The sequence below is a fragment of the Ahaetulla prasina genome, chromosome 3 (genome assembly GCF_028640845.1).
Source record: "Ahaetulla prasina isolate Xishuangbanna chromosome 3, ASM2864084v1, whole genome shotgun sequence".
Taxonomy (NCBI): Eukaryota; Metazoa; Chordata; class Lepidosauria; order Squamata; family Colubridae; genus Ahaetulla; species Ahaetulla prasina.
The window spans coordinates 52,731,617-52,749,901 of NC_080541.1; the positions used below are offsets into that span (position 1 = coordinate 52,731,617).

General features: G+C 35.7%; 1 protein-coding gene and 1 long non-coding RNA gene across 4 annotated transcripts in view; one reads left to right on the forward strand and one right to left on the reverse strand.

The window, feature by feature from the left end:
- KLHL14 (kelch like family member 14) overlaps window positions 1-18,285 on the forward strand; it is an 86,262-nt gene that overhangs the window by 60,330 nt on the left and 7,647 nt on the right. The window contains exons 5-7 of the mRNA XM_058179188.1: window positions 4,895-4,973; window positions 16,146-16,336; window positions 16,438-16,596. Coding sequence (XP_058035171.1) covers window positions 4,895-4,973; window positions 16,146-16,336; window positions 16,438-16,596 — 429 coding nt within the window. The remainder of the gene's footprint in view (window positions 1-4,894; window positions 4,974-16,145; window positions 16,337-16,437; window positions 16,597-18,285) is intronic.
- LOC131196408 (uncharacterized) overlaps window positions 1-18,285 on the reverse strand; it is a 148,018-nt gene that overhangs the window by 55,659 nt on the left and 74,074 nt on the right. The window lies entirely within an intron of this gene.

Sequence of the window (18,285 nt, forward strand, 5' to 3'; positions counted from 1 at the left end):
AATGCGCTCCATCTCACATACAGGCCACAGGCTCAGCCGCAGAATCAAACCTTCAAAGCAGGGGTGAAACGCTCCTGGTACTGCGATCCAGTAGTGATCGTGGCCGGTGGTTCAGCAATCCGGTAGTGATGGCAGAGCAAAGCTTACTTCCTAGTTACCTTTTTTTTACCTTCTGCGCATGCAGAAGGTTTTGTGCATGCACAGGTCTGTGCACATATGTGACGCACGCATGAGCAAAGTGAGCGCACACACGTGGTGTGTTCACTTCCGAACCGGTAAGGAAGGTAAGTAGATTTCATCCCTGCTTAAAACCTTCCAAAAAGCAGCCGATTTAAGGCCAACCTAATTACAGGATGAATGATGTTCCAGGGAGTGGGCCCCACAGCAGAAAAGTCCTTTTTTTACAGGGGGCTCAGTCAATATTCCTTGTTTGATGGAACATATTGCATGCCTCAGTTGCTAGATTTGACAGGATAGGTAGAAACAGTCAGCATGAAATGGTTCCATAAGTAACCCATGCCCAAGCCATATAGGATTTTTAAAGGTAATTACCAGAATGTGGAATTGCATCTGGAAGCAAACTGATAGTGGTGGTGTTACATGCTCCAAATAGCTAGTACCAGGAATTAACCTGTTGCTGTATTTTGCTTCAACTGAAGTTTATGAATGCTCTTCAAGGGCAGCCCCATGCACAGCACATTACAGTCATCAAAATGGGAGGTCACAAATGGCACAAATGATCATGATGTCCTGATACATAACATGAAGACATACAAAGGCCTTCCTATCCAGGGCTGCCACTCGTTCTTTGAGCAGGACCTATAGCGGGGTGAAATGCTCCCAGTTCAGATCAGATCAGCCAATCTGGTAGCAATGGCGGCGGGTGGTTCAGAGAACCGGTAGCAAAAATCCCTGGCCCTTCCTCCCATGCCCAGCTGAGCCACGCGATCGTCAAAGCCTTTTTTAAAACTTTTAAAAGCATTTTTTTACAACTTCGGCCGAAGAGGTTATTAAAAAAATGCTTTTAAAAGTAAAAAAAAAAGATTGCGCGCCACAGCTGATCATCCCCCCCACGCGTGCTGTTCTACTTACCGCATGCCTCCTTTTGGCATGCACTGTGCACGCACATCACATTTGGTGCATGATGCGCACTGCACTTCGAGCGCAGCGCACATGCGCAGCCAGCGAACTGGTAGTAAACCGGTTCAGATTTCACCACTGATCTATAGGTCTGAGAGGACACCAAATTGCGCCCTGCTTCTGCCACATCCAGAAATAAAAATTGAAGGCTTCCTAGAACCAGGAAGTCCCCAAAGCCACACAATCTTACGTGGGTTGAGTTGAAGCCTGTTGTGTCCTTTTCAGACCTATACAGCCTTCAGGCACTAGGATAAGTGTTGTATCATTCAAATGGTCTGGGGTGGAGATAAAAATGCTTAGTATCAGCAGCAGATTCATCCCAAACTACCTTTCTGGCAGCTTCATGTAGATGTTAAACAGGAGGGGAGAACATATCAAGCCTTGCAGCACCTTACATAGAAGAAGATGCAATAATAGTGGACAAATTACTTTATTGACCTACCTTCTCAAACTCCAGAACTAATGTCATGGATTTGGAAGATCAAAAAACTGTTTCTCCCAGCTCTTAACCTTGACACTCATGTTTCCTGATGAAAGCTACACAGAATATTCTGGTGACCCACAGGAAGGGAAATGATACAGTAGCATAAGGCTGAAAAACCTGAAACCAAGGAATTTTCCCTTTAACATAACATAACATAACATCAGAGTTGGAAGGGACCTTGGAGGCCTTCTAGTCCAACCCCCTGCCCAGGCAGGAAACCCTACACCATCTCAGTCAGATGGTTATCCAACATTTTCTTAAAAATTTCCAGTGTTGGAGCATTCACAACTTCTGAAGGCAAGTCGTTCCACTTATTAATTGTTCTAACTGTCAGGAAATTTCTCCTTAGTTCTAAGTTGCTTCTTTCCTTGATCAGTTTCCACCCATTGCTTCTTGTTCTACCCTCAGGTGCTCTGGAGAACAGCCCAACTCCCACTTCTCTGTGGCAGCCCCTGAGATATTGGAACACTGCTATCATGTCTCCCTAGTCCTTCTTTTTGTTAAACTAGACATACCCAGTTCCTGCAACCGTTCTTCATATGTTTTATCCTCCAGTCCCTAATCATCTTTGTTGCTCTTCTCTGCACTCTTTCTAGAGTCTCAACATCTTTTTACATCGTGGCGACCAAAACTGGATGCAATATTCCAAGTGTGGCCTTACCAAGGCATTATAAAGTGGTACTAGCACTTCACGTGATCTTGATTCTATCCTCTGTTTATGCAGCCCAGAACTGTGTTGGCTTTTTAACAGCTGCTGCACACTGCTGGCTCATATCTAGATGGTTATCCACTAGGACTCCAAGATCCCTCTCACAGGTACTACTATTGAGCAAGGTACCACATATACGGTACTGGTGCATTTTGTTTTTTGGCCTAAATGTAGAACCTTACTTTTTCACTGTTGAATTTCATTTTGTTAGATAGCGCCCAATGTTCAAGTCTGTCAAGATCTTTCTGTAACTTGAGCCTATCTTCTGGAGTGTTGGCTATTCCTGCCAGCTTGGTGTCATCTGCAAATTTGATGAGTTCCCCATCTATCCCTCGTCCAAGTCATTGATGAAGATGTTGAAGAGTACTGGGCCTAAAACAGAGCCTTGGGGTACTCCACTGCATACTTCCTCCATGTGGATGTAGTTCCGTTGAGGACTACACGTTGAGTGCGGTTGGTCAGCCAGTTACGAATCCATCTGGTGGTGGTGCTGTCTAACCCACATTTTCTACTTTATCTAGTAGTAGGTTATGGTCTACTTTATCAAATGCTTTACTGAAGTCCAAGTAAATTATATCAACAGCATTCCTCTGGTCTACTAATTTTGTCATTTTGTCAAAGAATGCGATAAGATTAGTCTGGCATGATCTGTTTTTGACAAACCCATGTTGGCTTTTGGTTATTACTTTGTTTGCTTCTAGGTGTTCGGTGATTCGTTGCTTGATTATCTTTTCCAGAATCTTCCCCGGTATTGAGGTCAGACTGATAGGTCTGTAGTTTCCTGGATCTGTTTTTTTTCCTTTTTTGAAGATGGGAACTACATCAGCTCTTTTCCAGTCCTCTGGCAGCTCCCCTGTGCTCCAGGATCTTTGAAAGATATAGTTCAGTGGTTCTGAGATCACGTCTGCCAGTTCCTTCAGAACCTTGGGGTGTAATCCATCCGGTCCTGGTGATTTGAACTCGTCTAGGGTAGACAGGTGTTCACTTACCATTTTCTTCCCTATTTTAACTTGTGTTTCTAATCTGTTTTTTGTAGTGCTGTTTTTGATAGGTTGGATTGTTTTTTCCTTTTGTGTAAATGTTTCTTTGCTTCCATTTTTAAAACCTAGACATAAGGCCTGATTTTTTTTCATAATTTGTAAACAAATATAACTACCCTTACTTCAACAAAAACAACAACAAGAAGAAGTCATCTTCCTGACAGAGATGCATTTTAGGAGTGATATATGGGATACAATAAATATACATGTTCCACAGTTTTGCTTGCCATTTATCAGCAAAGGACAAAAACCTTTAGCTCATTCTTAGTCTAAACAAATTTCTTATTCAATTTCTGAATGTCAGAAGACAGACAAAGAAGAGCTGAAAAGGGGAAATGGAGAAGGTATAACTGGAAGATGAAAGATTAATAACAATAAATGGGAGATTTGGAAGGGAAAGTATATGTGAAGGGAAAAGAGGATTGATATTCTAGGAAAAATGGAATTATACTGGGAGGTACTGATTGACATGACAGATAGTACTTCTGGGTAACTTGTGTTAATAGGAAAAATTCATATAAATAAGGGAGTGCTCTTTAGAAATATGAAAGAATCTGAATCACATGACATAACTAGAAAATATAAATCAAATTATTTACATGATTAGTTTTGAATGCCAAAATCTATATTTCATTGCCACTGAATTTTGAATTTAATTCCCATGAACAAAGCATTTTGTAAGCATCATGGTTTTGATAGAGAAATACATGATTTAACTGTGGTTATGCTATAATTTTAAGTTGCATGCAAGGAATAATTTTTTTTTAAGATTTCTGCATTGAAGGCTCAGGTATTAAACAGAAATTGTAATGCACTCTTCTTGCTCAAGTCTTTCTTTTGATATTTATAAGAATGTAACATGCATTCAATATAGTTTAATATCTTGGAGGAATAGATTTTTCGTGACTGGCATATATAAGCCCTTATGAAATACAGGGTGAAGTAATAACTAATGCTTTTTCATATTTGACTAAATAAATTTGACTAGATAAAGCTGCAGGGAAATGTTGTTAATTTTTTATTGGTCTAAATAAAAAACATCCATAATTGTTGTTCACAAGTAAAAGACTGATGCTATAAAACTGTGACTTGCAATCATACAGCATCAGCAGCCAACCTACTATTAAAACAGAATGAGGCAAATGGCAAATGCTTAGGGGCATGGAAAGTAATGAAAAGTGGGAGTACACAACTGTGTCTTATGTTTACCCCTTAAGTTCATCTACTCAGATGTTATGAAGAATGCTACTTATTAGTTTTGTGCAACATATTCCTACACTATCTGAGAAATAAATTTGGCTGGTTCAATAAGTTACATGTGTGTGCCCCTTCATATTCTTCTGGATTAGGTTCAAAGTCCTACTGTATATCCTAACACTGGAATGACAGGGTTTTTTGGTCAGCCTAATCATCTGTATTTGAACGGAGAAAATTTTTCCATTTTGGTCTTCAAGCAACAAAGGGCTTTGGGTCAGTCCTTCAAAAAGCAAAGAGCTAAATGTGGAATTAATCTCTTTACAGGCAAACACAGTACAAACTTCGTCAGCCGGTATGATCCTAGGTTTAACAGCTGGATACAACTTCCACCTATGCAAGAAAGGTAAAACTTACTAAATGTTTGGAAAATGGTGGTATTGCAATGAATGGTAGTACTTTCTCTGAGACAGAGCAGCGAGAGAAAGAAATGAAATGCTATGGGTTTTTTTCTTATTAATAAGAGAAAAGAATCATTTTGAGTTATGAAATTAATGTTCTGTTTGGAAGCCTTAAAGTGTGTAATTTCTTAAGTTTTTTAACATTTGATTGTAACATGTCATATAAAATCTAACATTGCTGTTTTCTCTTAAGATAGAAAAAAATTATGATATTCATTCATGGCTTTTCTTAAGTTCAATATGGTTGGAAAATTGACTTCCTAGTGCAGCTTAGGAGCCGGTAGGTCATATGCATTGGCAGTTAAACCACAGCATCTGGATATCTGCTGTAGGGCTGCAGTTTCTGTATAATCAGGTAGAGAAAGTTGATTGAAACATGCTAGCAATGAAGGGATTTCTTCTTTTGATCTGAACCTTATCAACCCATTGTTTTATTTTTTTTAATTGAAATATTTACACCGCTTATTTTATGCAAGTTCACCTGCTAACAAATACACTTTTTAATCAGTCCTGTATTAATTGATACCAAAGTGCTGATATATCAAATAATTAAACTGTTAAAAGGTTAGGTGCCAACAGTTTTAAAAAAACACCTTGCAAATTTACTAAACGAAACAAACAAAGCATTGATGCTCAGCCATAGGAAATATACTGTAAAGCCTTTGAACAAAGCAGTAAGAGCTGCACTTCCAAGCTTTCTGTTTGTTTGTTTGTTTGTTTATTTGCCATATGGAATGAAAGCTAATTAGGGAACCCCTAAATTTAATGTAGCTGATTACATAGGCAGATTATAAATCAAGAGTTGCAATTTTAAGATAAAAGTCATAATCCAGATCTTAAGACACTGATGAACACTATCTAAAGCATTTGGGGATACCCTTTAGCTAGGACATCCATAAAAACGGAAGATGTTCAGCTCATTATCCATTTGAATAAATCTACTTCTCCCAGCCTCACTGCCTCTAACTTAAAGCAGATTTAATGTCTGTACTGAGTATATTACATCGACAGATATATTGAGGTAGAGAGCATCTTCAGTATTTTCATACAAGCCTAACTCATATTTCAAATATAAATAAAAGCACCCAAAACCCTGCAATCTATTAAATATTGTGGGTTTTGTTGCTATTTGGGTTTCACAGTAAGGTCATTGACCTTTACAGCAGAGTCTATATAGCTTATAAAGTGTTTCAAGGCAGATTTTAAGCATCTAATAATTCTTTAATAAAAAGGCCTTATATACTCCTGCAGTTTTCTAACAGAATATCTATGAACCTTCACAATTTCTTTTCAAAATTTTTGATCAAATTTTATGTTCCTATTTACCTACCATATCTATAAGACAAGCCACAGAAGAAATAAAATAATTTAAAAGTAAAGAGTTTCGTATAATCTAGTGTTTTACTGTTTTTGCTGTACATCTTTTAGAACAGAGATAGTATGGGTGAAGAATGACAACTTCAACAGCTTCCAAATTGTCTAGCAAAATAGCCTAGAGGTCCTCCATATCACTGGTCTAGAGTACATAGACAGGGAAGTACCTAGAGGTCCTCCATATCACTGGTCTAGAGTACATAGACAGGGAAGTACATAGACAGGGAAGCATGTGGACGTAATTTGGGGTTTTCCCCAAAAAACAAGACTTGGAAGAATCACTGATTCGCCCCCACATCAGTGGTTCTTCCAAGTCTTGCTTTTTGGAAGAAACCTTGTGGGGAGATGTATGCTTCTGATTATTGGGGTGCCTAGAAGATTGACATAACTAAAAAGCAAGTTTAGCTTCTCTTGGAAAGAACATTCTCATTCCTGGCAAGACTTAGTTATAGGAAGGTTGTGACTTGCTGGTAATGTGAGATACAGTATCACAAAGATACATAGACTACAGAGGAAGACACAATGAGGGCACAACAAAAGATGACAATGTAGCATTGCCACACCCTTATTTTACAACAGCAAAGGTTTGGCCAGCAACTGAATTAGCCTGATATCTATTCACTTAATCTCAAGAGACATGTTGCAGCCATTCAGATTTTAAAAGTACGAGTAGGAGCAGTTGGAATCCATATTCAGAATACTGCAGGCTAAATTGAATTTCCAGTTACAGTATATTACATTCCAGAAATGTAGCATTAATTAGTACAAACTATATTAAGGCTTGTGGCATATTCAAAAAATATAACAGAAAATGTTAATATTACCACTCCAAGGAAGCTCTGACAATTAAAGAGTAGTACAGAATTAAATTGTTTGGCTAATGTCAATATCAGAGTGTCCTTTTCACGCACCACCCTTTTTCATACAAAGCAGTAGGAAATTAGGGGTCCTTGGTGTTCTCTGTGTTTGGTTGTTTTCTTGCAGACAACCCAAACTAGGTAACATCAACACACATCCACAATAGGAAATTCATCCAATCTGGAAAGCTCTGGAAGGCAGCATTGTTACCTCCCACTGGGAGGACCTTTTCTAATTTGCAGGTTATTTCACCTCATGAATCTCCTTTGTGGGGAAATCCTTGTTTCACCTCATGGATCTCCTTTGTGGTGTGATTGAGTCAAAACTTCTTCAGATTAAAATGTTTCTTCAAACCCTAATGTCTTTATTTTTTGTAGCAGTTGGGTGAAATAGCATTATATATTGCTAAATAGAGATAATCTTAGGAAAAATCCAATGTAATTTGAATGGAAACCTGCTTTTATTTCTATTAATCTATCTACGTATTTATTTACCTAGATTTCAAAATATCCAACTCCTAAAGTCCTTTGAAATTGTTTCTATTTCTCTCTTCTCTCTCAATTCAAACTAAATTTCCTTTCCACTCAGGTACCACTCTACTACTAGGTACCACTTATCTTCTGGTCATGTTCATTTAATATTCATTAACACTGTAGTGTTCACATATTTCCTCAGTATGATTGTATCAACAGTTCATTTTTTATTCTACTCTGAAACTCAACTTTTCAAATAGGCATTTGATTCAAATAGATATTTTGTGACATAACACTAATATGATTTATACCACTTCCATCTCCTTAAACACACATTGTCATTTTGTCTTCTCTCTCATTGAAAAGAATCTCCATGACAGTTCTTGTCCAGTTAACATGATTACTTAGAATTAGATCCATTCAGATGTCACTGTTAGGTACTCTCATCTTATATTGCTTTGGAATAAAGGAATATACTAGTTTTAACAGAGAGGCTTGCTTGCAGATATAATTGAGTTGGATTCAGTTTGTGGAACCATGTTAACTATTTGCTTACAACATTTCTGGAATCTAAAAGCCAAGAAGCTTTATAAACTACATTAATTACTAACAGTTCTCTATTGTGACTGCAACCAAGTTGAAGGGTTGATAGACTATCTTTTCTTTTAAAAATTGAAGACCTGTATGCCATTTGTCCAATAAACGTACAGTACCTTATAGAACTTTGGCTTAGCTACCATATTGTTTTGCAACTTAAGCTAAGTGGCATTGATCAATTATTACTTGTTTTAAAAAATAAGTTTATAAAGATTTCATGGAGAATTCTCAGTTGCCATTACTGTTATAAATGGTCAGCAGTTAGGCCTATGACTGCTGGTAAGATGTATCTATTCTTCTGGAGAAAAATGGTCCCATACCAGTCTAAAGGAATATGAAGAATCTCTCCAAGAATTTCTAGCTTAAAGTTTTCAAATTCCAAGCTTCACTGGATAATTCTGAGTCAGTGCAATGTAGCTGAAAATATTAGCTTTTCTGTTAGCTTATAGAAAAGACTCAGAAATGGATACAATATGCATCTTGTGCTATCATTATCTCTATAGCTTAATCACCAAAACCATTATAAGGCTAACATGGTTCTGTTAGCAGAGAAAATGGTGTTTAGATGATGGAATTGGATCAGCTTGGAGCTTCTTGGAGCATTTCTCCATTCTGAATGTCTACCAATTTGACCAGATTATAAACGGGACATATCATTTTCCTGAGCTTTATAATAATGAATTTCATCCATACTTTAAGACAGTGGTCACCAACTGGTGGTCCGTGGACCACTGGTGGTCCGTGAGAAAATTTTGGTGGTCCCCAGAAAAAATATTTTTTATATTGCACTAAATCAGGGGTCCTCAAACTATGGCTGGATACATGCAATGAACTCTTGTGTTGCTACAGAGTCTCCCCCTTCAGGGTCTTTTTGTGTGGGTTGAGATCTGCTTCAGCATCCTGGTGTGGGGCTTTGGGCAAAGGTTGGAGGGAAGTGCTGCTGGTGGCAAAGAGCCGGAGGGCCTTGTTCTATTGGGACTGCATCATGGCTTGGAACTGGCTGACCATCTCAGCCCGCTGAGCCTCCAGGTGCCAGTACCTGGCCTTGCACTCTTGCAGGTCTTCCCTCTGCTTCCCTATGCTCCTAGTCCTTAGTGAGGTGCTTCTGCTGACCCTCACCCTTAGTGAGGTGCTTCTGCTGACCCTCCTTCTCGGTCAGATCCAATTGGAACTGAGCCAGCTGTTTTGCCAACTCTTTCTCATGGTGGCTTCTTAACTCCAACAACTGCTTCCTGTTGGGGCCCTAAGGAGCCTGGGCAGGCAGGGGAGGAGTGGGTAGGAGGGGAGGGGTGAGTAGAGGCCTGTGAGGTGCCCCTCGACATGAGTGATATCAAGTTGGTCATGGCCACCCAGTCACATGACTACCTAGCCACACCCACCCAGCCAGTCATTAAGAAGATCATATTAGTGGTCCAAGGGATTTAAAATTATGAATTTAGTGGTCCTTGAGGTCTGAAAGGTTGGGGACCCCTGCTTTAAGAAGTAAGGGTGCCACCTTCCCTTCTCATTCAGCCACTGACCCAATCTGGGCTTGCCTTAAGGTATCTATAATACTGAAAAACAGCACAGTGTCTCAATCATAAACTCTTCAATGGAAAATGTCCCTCTAAAAGAATTTGGTGTTGCTATAATTACTCATAATTTTGATACATACTCAATGTAAAACAGATTATCAACCTGCAAGATTCTGGGCAAAAAACATTGTCTGTGGAATTCAAGAAAGATGTTCTAACCTTTCTCATGTATCTACATTGTAAAAGTTACCTAAGTATGTTTATTAAATTTTTTATGTTGCCTGTCTCACTGTCCAAAGTTCAATTACAGGGTCTTTTTTTCATAAGGCTCTGAAGGATTTATGATTGAACCAATATCCTGATATGGAAGAACAATTCAATGTAATATATTTTACCAGAGATAGCAAGATATTTCTGGTGATCTGATATATATGAGAAGGTTATTTCTTTCTGAAATTGCATTTTTAATGTAATATTGTAGCATGGAAAATTTTTATAGCAATTAAATGTTACATTAATTAATTAGAGCTCTGTGGCTCAAATGTAATTTATTTGGTGGGAAAGAAGGAAAAAGAAACTTAAAACATACTACTAGGAGTTTGCCAATAAAATACACTTTTAAAGTTGAAAAACAATGTTATATTTTTGTTCCTAACAGTGACACTATGTGGATGAAGTAAAAAAGGCACACTGGCAATAAATTTGTTACAAAAAGTGTTTCTAAAAAAGGAGTTGCTTTTAAAAAGAGAATATTTTAAATTATACATTTGTAATTGTTTAAACATGCATTCTGAATGCATACCAGCATACTGTGTGGACCTTATATCTTGCATAAGTACACTTATGAAATAACTGGCCACAAATGTGTCAGAAATTATGGTTAGCAAGGACTATTGCATGTAGTATGGATATAACTGATGTTGTTAATCCATTCTACACCTATATCTTAATATAAAGCATTATGTGAAACTATAATTTGGCTAAAGTCATAATGTGTGGTGGAGTTCTATAATTATGAGTCCATCTGGACAGAACATATGGAAGACTATGACTTGGATTGTAAGAGCATGAATCAACAAATGAAATTAAGGGAGGGGAATAGATTTATCATATGTGTGTGAGAAAATAAAGAGAAAGGAGGTGGTAATGCTCAAAAAGTACAGTCGAAGTATGGAGGAAGGGGAATGGTTATGTCAGAAAATATGAATATATATTTGTAGGCAATTGTGCATGTGCATAAAATTTGGAATCCTTATTTTGATGATACAGTAGTAGCCTACTACAGTCTGGTAAATGCGATAATGAAAGAAACAGTAGTGAATTCTGCAAAAATTGTGAAATTTCTTGTTAGGTGACACGAATGGAGGAATAAAAAGGGAACAAGACAAGAGAGTTCTGAAAAAATAAGTTATTTCAGAGATTCATGAGTGAATTAAAATAATGACTGGGAGTATTTGTTTAGAAAAGGAACTCTTGTTTTGAATATGTGGTGTAAGCGTAAGTATTCATTTATATATTGCAAGAAAATGAACATATAACTTTTGTTACATGACAAATTTGTTTATGAAAACATGAAAGAATAAGTGGTGTGGTGAATATATAGTGTGAATGTGAAACTAGATTATTTTTTTGATAATGTCAAGAGTGGATCCTTGGAAAATGTTACATATGGAATAAAAGTAATAAGGTTAAAGAAACCAAAAAGTTGAAAAAAGGACTTCAGAAAAGAAAATATGAGTTTAGTATAAAAGAAGAATATCCCAAAAATGAAAAGAAAAATATTACAGTGAACCGCATTAGCATGTGAAGGTATTGTAATGGGAAATAGGGGGGAAAATGCTTGATGGAATGATGATGATGAAGTAGCTGTGGATAAGGAAAACAGAAAATAAGAATTATTGCTGCAAAAAAATGAGAGAAATATATAGTATGTACAGACACAAAGTTGCAAAAATGTAGCTAAAGTTAGCAAAGAATAATTAAAATTAAGGAAAGGAAGAAAATGCAGAATGATTTAGATGGAAATAATTGTTTTGAAAATGAATAAAGAGAGCTGAAAAAGAAGATTCCATAAGAGCAAATGGAATTAAAAATGATGAGATAATTTGGAATATGTCCTAGATTACTCCTAAGTACTGCAACAATTCTCCCTCTTGAAATTCAGATGCACACTGGAGTTTTCACAGGGGAAAAAGAATATAAGTGGGATACATAAGCTTTATTGCTGTCATAAGTAATTATTATGGCAAGAAAGATCTACTACTACAGAATTTTAAGGAATGAAATTTAAATCCTTAGCCATTTTTTTCCTGTTTTAAGGATACTCTAAGGAATTTTTGCTGTGCTTTTCTCTATACTCTGTTTACATAAATGGTTCATTTGTCCTCAAGTTTCTTGTTGCACACTTTGACAACTCTGATTTTCAGAGGAAGAACTTGAAGTGAGGAAATGCTTGAAGAAGTGTTTTAGACAACTTCATGGGAATGAATGTGATACCTGTATGTAGAAGAGGGGAACTGAAACAAATACTCTAAATGTTAGTGTCCAAGAAAAATGAAATGAAGGTATAAATGTTTAAAAAGTTTAAAAATGGTAAGGCTGCAGGTATAGATGATATGGCTGGAGAAACATTAAAAGATGTATGTGGTTTGCTTAGGGAGTGGCAGTGTGATTTATCAACACAGCTGAAGACTGCATGTGTGCCTAATGATTGGAAAAAATGATACTTTTGCTTCCCAATACAAAGGGAAATAAATTTTTAAAGGGGAGGGGTCCACTAGTGAAATTTGCCTGGGGAGATGTTTGGTGTAATTTTGAGATAAATTATACAGGTATAAGTGAATTTTGAGAGATAGAATGAGGCTTTCTCGTAAACAGAACTAGCATAGATCAGTTTTAAACTCAAATTTGTCAATACCATTTTAACATTTTTAAAGTCATGAATTCATTGATAGGGCTTTATTGGAGATTCTAATACTTTGGAACTTCCATGGAATTTTCATGTTTGAAATGGCGTAGAAAATATTCTTTACCTTTTCATAGAAATATGTACAGATCTTAATCTGTTATGTCAGAATCTCTTATGGATTCTGTCGAGTGAGCATTTTTAAAAAAATGTTCGCAGGGTGGATAGGCTGGTGGATATCACACTTCAGGATAGGTTTAAGAATAGTAGTTTTATTTTTTTAAAATAATTTTATTAAACTGATGAAAACTAAGAAAGAAACAATACAAAAATATGTATAAAAGGAAAAAATGCAGGGGAAAAAATAAGAAAAAATATCATGCCCCCCCAAAAAAGATAGTAAGAAAAAGAAACTTCTCTCTTCATCCCCAGCAAGTATATACAACATTAACAATTTTATCGTTGTCTTAAATTACAATAAATATCATCTTCATTCCATATTTCACTCTATAAATTCATCTCTAAATCTTCTCTTTACTGATCAACCAAGGTCCAGTAAAAAAAATTTTTAAAAATACCTAATAAGTATTTAATCTCTTTCCATTCCCCTCATCCCTCTCTAAGCAATTAAACATTACAAAACATAATAAAATTGCAAGTTGCTAAACATTACCAGAAACAATAGACCCCTATTTAGATATCAAAAATGATAATGTAAATATTATAAATTCATTACACCATTTTCAAAGAAGAAATTATCCAATCCAGATAAATATTAAACATCAGAGATAACTTTAAATATAGTCAAATAAACCAGTTTGGGGGTTATTTTCCTTCTTCCCAGCAATGTTGCATAAATAAAATGCTAACTCTTATTTTTTTTCTAATCACTTTGTTCCTTCTCATGAAGTTTTTGTCATCTTTATCCTAGTCCATTTGTAATTTCCATAAAGTAACTCCAGTAAATCTCTTATATTTCAGTTTAAAAGGATATATTATTTGGGTACATTATTTCTTTGTCTTTTTTGTTTTTTAAATGATCATCCAATTCCACTCGTAAATCCAGCATTTCTGTTTCTTACTTGTTAGTTATAATTTTTAAGTCCATCTTAAAGCCCATTTCAGTTGTCTTCAAAGAAGTTTGTTCATCTTCTATAACAACTTTTAGCTATAGTTAAAGAGTTAAAAAGCTCAAGCACTTCACACACCCACAGATCTAAGCTTTCCTTTAAAGTAGCCATCATGTGCTTTGGTAATCAATCTTCAAAGTTTTGTTTTGCATTGAAAAGTAAACAAAATAGATTTTTCTCACATGAGAGAATCTTTCTAATTAGTTTCAAAGTCTTTCTCTGAAGCAGTCACCCAGCACTTTGTAGGCTCGCAGTTCCAAAGGTTTTTCCATCTTAAAGAGGCAGTACAAAAATTAAACATCAATGCTAGTTGTTGCCAACTCTAGGGGGTGTTGCTCATCTCCGTTTCAAAGCTGAAGAGCCAGCACTATCCAAAGAAGTCTCTGTGGCCATGTGGCCAGCATGACTAAATGCCAAAGGTGCACAGAACACTGTTACCTTCCCACCAAAGGTGGTCCCTATTTTTCTACTTGCATTTTTACATGCTTTCAAACTGCTAGCTTGGCAGAAGCTGGAGCAAGTAACGGGAGCTCACTCCTGTTACACAGCGCTAGGGATTCGAACCGCCGAACTCCTGACCTTTCTGATTGATAAGCTCAGTGTTTTAGCTACTGAGCCACTGCATCTCCTACATTAAAAAGATGAGGTTTGGTTAAACCTTGTATCCATAAAAAGTTTCATTTATGGCTTAGAGCATGATTGAACCCATGATCTTCAACTGATTGCAAGAAGTTGCAAAAATGTCAATTTCTGCCATTTATTCACAAAAATCAGCTGTAGGAGAGTACATATGAACTGTATCTAGACTTGTCTTTGTTCTGGAGAGAATTTCCGCAGTCTGGATCTCAGATATCTTACTGCCTTTTCTGCCATAATTCCCTTGGAATCTGTGTGGAATGGAAAAATGTGTATGTTAGCTTAACTTGCCTCATCTGATGTCTGAATTCTGGTCATCTTTTTTAGTGAAAATATTTACAGTCCATGCAATAAAACATCATCTGGAATGTGTTTGAGTTGAAGATGAATTATCTTAAACTTTGGTTCTTGACTTATTTATACCGGGATAACAGGGATGCCAGGTTACTTTTAATGAATAAATGAAATGAATGTTCAAAAAATAGCTCTTAAGACTTTCAGAAGCACTGAAAATTATTGAAACTGACTGTCTGAAAAGATATTAGGTAGCAATATTGATTCCTTAGTAAACTTTTATATTTCTTTTGAAATATGACCATGGAAACTAGCAGATAAATAAGTTTTTGTTCAGAGATAGCCAGCGAAATCCTTTTTGGAAAGAACGAATGTAATACAAGGAAAGTTGTTCTGTTTGCAGTAGTGCAGAAAGAAGAAAAGCGATAATTGAAGAAAAAATTTGATGATGTGGTTCTCTTAGTAAATTGAGAACAATGACCCTTGAAGGACCATAAAGAAAGTGAATGTCAAGCTAATTTATTATTGTTACATTATCTGTCCTAACTTTAAACTTGTCTTACTGAGTTGTTAAATCCTAGCCTGATACCAAATGCACCAAATGTTAATGACTATCTGAATAAATCCAACACTGTCAACATTGCATTGTTTTTGTCTTCTGTCTTATTAATAATGTTCCACCTATAATATCTCACCTATATATCTTCCTAATATCAACTTACTTAGAATATAGCAACTTTTATACAGGACACTGCTTCTCCCTTCCTTATAAAAGGCCTTTTTCTCCATGCTTTTGAAACAAGTGGGCAAAAGATGTTCAACATCTTGTTAATCACTACACTTATGAAATCTTACAAATAGGTCATAGAAGCAGTTGCTCTTTTAAAGGTTGTTCTGGGGTTCTTTTCTGTATCTCTGATCTGTTTAACAATGTCTCTTCTAGCCTGAACAGTAGTTATTAATACCATCCTTTATACATTATGAATTTGTTTTATCTCTTTCACAGTCATCTGTGTTATTGACATCGAATTCCAAAATTTAACAATATGCTGTGTGAAGTATTCCATTGGTTTGAGTTTTCCATTATTAGATGATTCTTAAGTTCTAATCTTTTAAGAATGGGAAAAATCATTGTCTGTCTATCCCATTATTTCTTTTTCTTAGTATTTAAAGTGGGGGTTTGAGTGGAACTTCAATCATTTAAGAATCCACAATTTGATTTCTTGAAATATATTAGTAAACAAATGCTTTTTATTCAACTTTTGTAAATAATTATGACAGGATTAATTCTAGTCACTGGAAACTAACTGCTCTATTTGTTATTTTTGTCCTCCAGGAGAGCTAGTTTTTATGCGTGTAGGCTTGATAAGAACTTATATGTGATTGGAGGGAGAAATGAAACTGGCTACTTGTCAAGTGTGGAATGCTATAATTTAGAGACAAATGAGTGGCGTTATGTATCTTCCCTACCACAGCCTTTGGCAGCACATGCAGGAGCTGTACATAATGGAAAAATCTATATTTCAGGTAAGCTGTTTCCTAGGTTCCATTTGATTGATTTGAAAATTTGGTTGAGCCCAAATTTTATTTTAAAAACTGTAACTAATAGAGGTATATTTGATTTATAGGTGGTGTCCATAATGGTGAATATGTCCCCTGGCTCTATTGCTATGACCCTATAATGGATGTCTGGGCTAGAAAACAAGATATGAACACAAAAAGAGCTATCCACACGCTGGCTGTAATGAATGACCGACTGTATGCAATTGGAGGAAATCATTTGAAAGGTCACTTTTTAAATAGAAAAAAACTGTACTTTTCTGATTTTTGATCGAAAATGGTTTTTTCTTTGTTATCATAGTTAAAAACCTGCCACAGTATCATGCCTCAGTAACATTTTGATGAAAGAAAAATTTATAACACCAGATTAAATAAATGAGTAATGAATGCTTTAGATAATAAAAAAGAGAATCTTCATTACTCAGAATCATGGATGATTTGTCATCCCTATGAATTCATTGTAACAAACAGATTATTATTAACCCAAATTCCTTGCAATATTTGTCTCTGTAAATTATTTGCCATTGTAAGGAGTTATACAAGACTTCTAAGGAGAAATTCTTCCTAGATTTAATGAAGAAATTGTAAATATTAAGCTGCAATACATTTACTTGGGAACTTCTGAATTGGCATAAATACGATTGATTTAAATTTCTTTTTCATTTTTATTAACATTTTGTTAATGCTAAAAGCATGTATTACGACTTTGTATTCATATTGCAAAAATATTCTGCTACAATATTGAACAAGTACTGTATATGTAAAATAATATTGTCTGTGGCATTTTGCCCAGAAAAAGCAGAATTACTTTCAATCTTTTATGTTTCCCTTCCCCTCCCTCCAAATCTTGCTCCCATTAATTTAGGGAAAGCACCATTATGGCCACAGTAACCATCAATTCCTGAATTTTTTAATGATTTAAAACAGAAGATATAACTTGCAATCTCAGAGTTGTATGTGCAAAATTCTTAATTATACTGTCTGGAACTGTCCCAGAAGTTCCCAGCAACTTGTCATTTAAAGTGACAAGAAGATAGAACTTATTGAAAAGACAAAGAATAACAACAGTAATTAATTAAATTGAAGTTTAAATTAAAGCCAATCATGTTCTGCTTTTTTGGCTTGGCTTTTCTCACTGTTTAGAATACCGCTCCTGAGATGCATAGCTTTTGACAGAAAAAAAATCTTATTATTAAGTGCATTTAAATGAAAGGGTCATTGAGTTTAATAAAGTCAATCCAAATTTTATTACGTTTTTTTAAAGAATTTCTAATTTTTGGTTTACTTTGGTTTTATTCACAGCTCTCCATTTCATTTAATGCACTACTAAACTTTGTTAAAAGGATTGCATTTATATTATTCTCATTTGGAAAAATGAAATGTATGGGAGGGTACAACTATCTAAAAGAAGATATTTCTTTTCAATCAGTGTGATGGGTTTTCACTGAAGAATGTAGGACTATAGCACATACATACAATGGTTATATATTTACACAAGCCTTTCTGCTAATGTATTTTCCTCATGTTACTGTTCTGTACCAATGTTTTCATAGGTAGTCCTCAACTTATAGCCATTCATTTAGTGACTGTTCAAAGTTATATTGGCATTGAAAAATGAGATGACCAGTACTCATCCTTACAATCATTGCAGCATCCCCATGTGGCCTGATCAAAGTTTGGGCATTTGAAACCCCATGTACTTACTTACGACCACAATTGAGCCCAACATTTCTGCTGCTAAGTGAGACATTTATTAAGTGAGTTTTGCCCCATTATATAACCTTTCTTGCCACAGTTGTTAAGTGAATCAGTGCACTTAATAGCTGGTAACATGGTTGTTAAATGAATTTGGCTTTCCCATTGACTTTGCTTGTCAGAAAGTTAACAAAAGTTTTAAAAAATGATCACATACTTAC